The sequence below is a fragment of the Sardina pilchardus genome, chromosome 24 (assembly GCF_963854185.1).
Source record: "Sardina pilchardus chromosome 24, fSarPil1.1, whole genome shotgun sequence".
Classification (NCBI taxonomy): domain Eukaryota; kingdom Metazoa; phylum Chordata; class Actinopteri; order Clupeiformes; family Clupeidae; genus Sardina; species Sardina pilchardus.
In genome coordinates, this window is record NC_085017.1 from 6,194,814 (window position 1) to 6,202,473 (window position 7,660).

A 7,660-nucleotide genomic window follows, 5' to 3' on the forward strand; every position below is an offset into this window, starting at 1 on the left:
GTGTGTGTGTGTGTGACCGCCCTTAGTCCTAGTCTGAATGAGATGTGGCGCTGTTGAGATGTGGATCTGGATGCTCTTCATCATTAGTCTCTTCCCACATCACTGGCACTGACTCAAATCCAGTTATGGCGTGTCCTCTACTTTAATCTCCAATACTCTATCAGCCCTCAACATCTGCCTTTTTATTTTTAGACTGAGCAGACCTGTGTGTGTATGTGTGTGTGTGTGTGTGTGTGTGTGTGTGTGTGTGTGTGCGCGCACACCGTGTTGGCTGTGCTTTTCACTGTCCAATGTCAATGAGAATAAATTAAACCTGATCCTCTGTTTCAAATCCAAATATGCTTCATTGGCAGTATCAGATGTATTGGCAAAAACAAATAGTATATATATTTACTAATGAGCAGAGCGGAGGAGAGCACATAATTGAGAAAGACACAAACAGCAAGAATGAGAGAGACCAACAGACACACAGACAGACCAACAGACTGACAGATACAGAGAGAAATTGAGAGCGGTAGAGAGTGAGACAGACAGACAGGTGGGCAGACAGACAGATGAATGAACAGACAGACCAATTGAATTTGAGAGACCAAAAGACAGACGGACAGACAGACAGACAGATGGAGGGTATGGGGAACAGGGAGGGAGTCTGGATTCTTTCAAACATTTCTTCTTTTTTTTTTTTTTTTTTTTTTTTGGACAGCACCCTTACCTGATGACGGAGAATTTGTTCTGCTTTCAAGCACTGCTGGCATTTTTATGCTTTTTCCATCCTCGGAGGCTTCAGCCCTGGCAGGTAAGACATGTTTCTGAGCCCAGTGATCCAAGGGCCGTCCTCATCTACAGCGAAGAGCGAACACCCGTCAGCTGAGAATTAACAAGGTCCACATGCACGATCGAGGGAAAATACCATCGGAATCCAGAATTAAATAACCACCATTCCATGAAATTTATTTTCATATTGTTTTACTTTGCATAATTGCCATATGAATACTGTATTTGTTTCACCCAAATCATATTATTTTCTATTATCATATTATTTGACAAAAAAAAAAAAAATCTGATTTGTTTCTAATCTAATTTGTTTGTGTGTCAGATTAATATTGGATTATCGCCTGATGAGACAATTCAAAGGGAGGCTTATTCATTATCAATAAGATTTCAGTGGAAAAGTACCAGCTTCTCATGCTTCAGACTGACTATCTAGCCCTGTGTGAATCTCACTCACTGAGATGCATGCAATTGGAAGGATTTAGACCATGGTCATGCCTGAATAGACCACAAGATGTTGTGGGTCATTTTACAAGAAGTTTTTTTAGTTTTAGTTTAGCTTTTTTTTTTTGTTTAGTTAAGTTTTTACAAAAGTTGTAGAACTACCAGAGTTTTAAATTCATTCACAAAGGTAATTATTTTCCAAAACGTCTTACAGTAAAGTACGAGTCTGCAAATTTATCAGTCTACAAATAGCAATGAAGGTTTCAGCCACTATTTAGAGAAATTAGTCATATGAAATCAAAATGTACAGAAAGTCATCGGCATTAAAAAACTTTATTATAAAGTTTTGATTTCACATCTATCTTCATCATATAATAAATATAACAATTTAAATATGGAGAGCATAAAAATTTAAATTACATCTTTGTTAAATACTATTCTCATAAGTGTCCTAAGTGCAGACTGATCCCATTACTGTCCTCACAGTGTCCGCCACGCTGTACCTCTGGTGTGGGCATGTCACAAGAGCCCGTCCACTGTGCCACACAGATGCCCCATCCACTGTGCCACACAGATGCCCCATCCACTGTGCCTGTGTGCCACACAGCTGCTTTCTGAGTGTCGCTGATAGAGTCTTTAGAGGAATAGTTGGGTCCAAGAATAACCTATCTATTTTGGGATGATAACGAGTGTAATTTTCCATTGGGGACACAAAATGGCGTCGATCGGAGTAGTTTTGAGTTAGAGCTGCATATGCATTTGCCAGAAAAAAGCATACAAGCAACAGCCTTGGGGGAACAAGCTCACTACGCCAAAACAAATCGCTATATTAAGCCATTGACCAGGCTCTCAAAATATCGTTGACTCCGAGTTGTTCTTAGACCAAACTATTCCCTCACGGGTCCCCACAACACATCTGCTTTCTGAACGCAGCTGATAGAGTCCTCAAGTGTCCCTCCACCAGTCCGCTCCAGCCCTGGGTCCCCCAGTGTGTGTGTGTGTGTGTGTGTGTGTCTCTTTCTCTCAGACGCCAGGGCCCCAGTGCTTGCTGGGAAAGAGGACTGGCTCTGTTGGCTCCAGTCCCTCGGGCGCAATTAAGTTCATAGGGGAAAGGACATCACACAAGTATCCATCCAAACAAGGGAAATGGCTCCGCTTTAACTGCAATCCACAGAACCCCAGGGGACAAGAGGGTGTGTGTGTGTGGGTGTGTGTGTGCACTCATATCTGTGTGTGCTTGTGTGTGTACATGTGTGTATGTGTGTGTATGTGTGTGTGTGTGTGTGTATACATGCACATATGTCTATATGTCTATATATTTACATGTGAGTAAGAGTGTGAGAATATCTGCGTACGTGCATGTATGTCAGTGTTTCTTTGTTTATGTTTGTGTGTGTGAGTGTGTGTGTGTGTGCATGTGTGTGTGTGTGTGTGTGTGTGTGTGTGTGTGTGTGTGTGTGCTGTTTCCCCCTGCCTGGTCCCCTAAAGACCCTCATTCACATCAGCCTCTTCCCCACCCAGGGCCTCACACGTAGTGCCTGTGCTTGGTGTCGCCGCCCTTGTGGTGGCTGTGCTTATTGCGCTTGCTCTGCCTGTGCATCTGCTGGTGCTGCTGCAGCCTGTGCTGGTGCCCTCCGCCACTGGCCAGGGGCCTCATGCCGCTGATGCAGTTCAGGTAGCTCGGCAACAGGTCAGAGGTCAACCCCGGCGTCGTCTCCCCGACCCCGACCCCGACCTCCAGCGCCCAGCTCTGGTCAGTCCGCGGGACCACCCCCGCGTCGTCGAGGCCGGGCAGGTACTGATGCCCCCTCTCCTCGTAGGCGGGCGCTAGCGTGCTCTCGCTGGCGGTCTCCAGGGGCGAGGGCGCGCGGGCGATGTCGCGTGTCCAGGGCTGGCGGCGGTAGCGGTAGCGCTTCTCCAGGCGCTGGGTGACGGCGCGCTGCAGCAGGTTCAGCAGCTCCAGGACGTTGAGCAGCACGGAGACGCCGGCGATGGCCTGCAGGTAGACGGTGAAGATGGTCTTCTCGGTGGGCCGCGACACGAAGCAGTCGACGGTGTGCGGGCACGGCTGGCGGCGGCACTCGTAGCGCGCGGGGATGGTGAAGCCGTAGAGGAGCCAGAGGCCCAGCATGAAGCCCAGCTCCAGCAGCAGCTTCAGGGCGATACTGACCGCGTACGCCGCCAGCAGCCTGCCCTTCAGCCTGGGCCGCTCCGCACCTCTCTTCCTCCCTCCTCCTCCTCCTCCTTTCTCCTCCTTCTTCTCCTCCGCCGCCACCGACTCCTCGTCCTCCTGGATCACCTCCAGCTTGGCCTTCCCTGCCTCTGCGCCTCCTCCATGACTCCTTCTCCCCTGCCCCTTCCTCTTCTTCTCCTCCTCCTCCTCCTCCTCCTCCTCGGCCGCTCCTCCTCCTCCTCCTCGCGCCTCCCTCTCGGCCTCCTCCCTGGCGCGCACGGCCACATAGCCGAAGTAGAAGATGGTGGGTGTGGAGACGAAGATGATCTGCAGGACGAAGTAGCGGAAGTGGGAGACGGGGAAGGCCTGGTCGTAGCACACCTCCTCGCAGCCCGGCTGCTTGGTGTTGCACACGAAGGCGGACTGCTCGTCGTCCCAGGCCGACTCGGCGGCCGTGCCCAGGGCCAGGATGCGGAAGAGGAAGAGGACTGTCAGCCACACGCGGCCCACGCCGGTCGAGTTCTCCTGGCCCTCCTCAAGCAGCTGCTCCAGGAAGCTCCAGTCAGCTCTGGACATCCTCCGTCACCTGCACACACACACACACACACACACACACACACACACACACACACATATTAATATACACACACACATCTGCCGGTACCTGGACACACACACACACACACACGTGTATTAACACATACACACACACACACACACATATTAATATACATACACATATCCGCCGTTACCTGGACACACACACACACGTGTTAATACACACACACACACACACACACACACACACACATATTAATATACACACACACGTTCACAGTTACCTGGACACACACACACATGTGTTAATACACACACACACACACACACACACACACATTCATATACACACACATCCGCCGTTACCTGGACACACACACATGTTAATATACACACACACACACACACCTGGGGCACACACACGTGTTAATATGCACACACACCTGGGGCACACACACATACACACATATTAATTCATGCACATCTATATACATACACACACACACACACACACATCAAATTGTAACTCCAGCGAAAATTGACCGCAGACATCAAATAAGCCGTGGAGACATTGATCAACCACTACAGAGCATGCACCGGTATATACTAACTAACACTTTCCAGTAATATTGTTCAAAACAGCACCAAACCTCATCAGTAGCTTGCTCAGGGTCCCTAGACATAAAACAAGGCACCAACAACATAGTTAGCGAGTTTATTACAGAAGACTGTTAAGGAGACTTACCAACTGTCCCCCTACCAGCTCCCCTTGAAGGAAAATTCGTATAAGGCAATTATGTCACGTGAAATCTCAATTTTCCTTTGAAACAAGAGTTGGTGTTCTTTACAGTCCTCTGTAATAAATTTCAGGTATGTTGTTGGTTTGTAGGGACCCTGAGCAACCTACTGACAAGGTTTGGTGCTGGTTTGAACAATATTTCTGGTCAAAAAATGGAAAGTGTTTGGCTTTTGCGATTTTGGGCTGCAAATACAGGGGCAAGCTCTGTAGTGGTTGATCAATGGAAAATACTGTCTCCACGGCTTATTTGATGTGTTTTCATGCAGAAATGCTGAATATGAAGAACTGCTGAATATCTATTCACACACATAACACACTTAACAAACACACACACACACACACACACACACACACACACACACACACACACACACACCTACACACACACACACACACACACACACACACACACACACACACACACACACACACACACACACACACACACACACACACACACTCACAAACATACACATGATTACGATGCCTTCTCAGCACATACAGAGCACAGTATGTCGTATACATGCATTCACTGTATCTGAACGACTGAATGGCCTAAAACAGGCACGGAGAGTAGAGTGGGGAGTGTAAAGGCTTGAGTCTACCACACGTTAAGTGAGAGAATCCATAGTGAAACTATCACTGGCACATTCCAGTAAAAATTGGCATATCTGGTACTTTCTCTCCTCCCTTAAAGATAACGTCTCTTCATCCGTGATTTGGCAAGAGATAGAGAACTAAATTATATCTCAGTTTAGATAACAGATGTTTGGTTTTTTTTTCTTTGAAAGGATCTCTCGTCTGCTCTAATGAGAGAGTCATCTGCGTGTGTTTATCTGATTTTTTTTCTTCTTCTTCGTCAAATTCATCAAGAAACCCACATCAGACAGGTCCTGTTCACTTCACTTTGACTCAAATGTTCGTCATCAAAAACAGGTCGTGACCACCTCATTACTCATTTTCCAATGTTTTACATTTGTTTCGGTTTGATCAGAACCTGGATCGGCTCCTCCCTCCGAGCGGGCCTATTTGGTAGCATGTTTTCTATTACGTCGATAAGGTTGTGTGGGGTCATTCACTTGAAGGCAAGACTTGTTGAAATTTTCCATTTGGTTTGCCCAGCTCAAGAACAAGCTTCAGGCATTTTCCACATTTAAAACATAAGCTTTGACATGGTTTCAATTTCACACATAATTAAATGGGCAACAACGGCCCGGTTTTATTTTTTATTGCTCTCTAACGAGAGCGGCGTGAGTCCGCTCGCTCTCTGACGATATTTCCATATAGCCGCAGGGAATCGTGTTCTCCAGCCTTGACATTCCCCAAGTCTTAGTGATTTACATCTGTGTAAACATCCTCCGCGTCGTGCCATTACTGCCCTGGCCTTATCTCTTTGATTATTTGTTTTCTTAGTTTTCTTCCCTCGCTCAAGGCATTTGGCGTTTGTACAGCGCACGCGAAAAAGCGCACGATTCGTGCCGAGAGGAAGACATTGGTCTATCCGTTTCGATAAGAGGTAGCCCATCAGAATACACACGCTAGGTTAGGCCAGCGCTCCCGGAGTGTGCTGTCAAGTTTGCCTAAGATCAGTTGGGATAATGACACACCACACGGCCACCCCAGGTTCGAGTTCATAAGTACCCTAGTTCAGTTTAGGTCCAAAAGTATATACAAAGTGTAAAGTCTTAAAACTACGCGTCAGAAATACACATTGACCAAATGAAAGTAAACTTGTACACTCTGTGCATGCTGTTTAAAACACACACGTCTGTCTAGGATTAAGCCAATTTGAGTCAAAGCTTGATATATAAACTCGGGTTTTGCCCTTGCAGTAGCTTTCCATCACAAGAAACGAAACATGTCCCATATTAAAACTAATTGAAAACACATTTGAAAGGAGACTGGTAGGCTGTAGGCTACATGTCTTTGTAAAAAGTTACATACAAAGTTTTCTGAAAATCTGTGGCTTTCGGATACATATGGACTTATATGATATATGATATACATAAAAGATAAGATTATATCTTGTATATACACTCAGAAGTATCACTCGCACTTACCTGTCACTGGTAAAGTAGATTTTTGTTATTGTTGTTCCGAAGTGGAGTGATGACAAGCGGAGATTTACTCGGTTCTAACCGCCCGGGTTGCTGCTCGGCGCTGCTTGTGCCCTATAAGGAGTTGGGTGATCGGAAAAAGCCAGAGAAACTTTCCCATGCTTCCAGCTGACCCTCCCACAGGAACTTTGTCCAGGAAAAGGGATGGATGGATTCATAAATAGTTCCTTGATGTCCTTTTCTGGCGGGGGGGCGATGTGGAAGGGGGTAATTCCTGCCATTTACTGTGGCCTATTCATGAGGCTATTTCTCTGGAGTTTCCATTTCTTTATACCTTTCACTTCCATTTGGCATAAAACCGGAGAGCTATTTTGTGAAGTATCAGGACTTTTTTCTTAATACCATGAGGTGACGTGAGCGCCGAAGATATCTTCTGAAGTGGCCCAGCGTTCCGGCAATATTGTGAGCGTGCAATATCGCGTTAGACCAGACAAGGTCGCTACTCTCCACGCATTTCCCTTGAACACGCTGTGTGGCTGTAGGAGGTCTGGCCCGCTGTGTGCCATGCAACTAACAACCTAGAGAGTGGCAGCGACATTGGTGTCGTGCAACGTTTGGTTAGGACACACACTCTTAGAAATCAAAGGTGCTACTGTATATTAAACCAAAATGGTTCTGTTGCACGCTTCATATAGCCTATGACACCCCTAAATGGTTATTTAAAACAGTTTTAAGAGTTCATCAAAGGAACCCCCTAAGGGTTCTTTAAAGTCTGCATGGTTTACCTTTATGCAACATGGTGGGCTACTAGTGAATATGGTTGAACTGGACTCAGATATGGACCGACTTATGTTATAC

General features: G+C 46.5%; 1 protein-coding gene across 1 annotated transcript; it reads right to left on the bottom strand.

Annotated features, from left to right (window-relative positions):
- Positions 1 to 1,532: 1,532 nt before the first annotated feature.
- On the bottom strand, positions 1,533 to 6,910 carry gja4 (gap junction protein alpha 4). The gene is made up of 2 exons (XM_062529976.1): positions 6,806 to 6,910; positions 1,533 to 3,974 (listed from the first exon to the last, which is right to left on the bottom strand). Exon 2 carries the CDS (start codon positions 3,962 to 3,964, stop codon positions 2,741 to 2,743), a length of 1,224 nt encoding a protein of 407 aa, XP_062385960.1. The 5' UTR covers positions 3,965 to 3,974; positions 6,806 to 6,910; the 3' UTR covers positions 1,533 to 2,740.
- Positions 6,911 to 7,660: the final 750 nt, after the last annotated feature.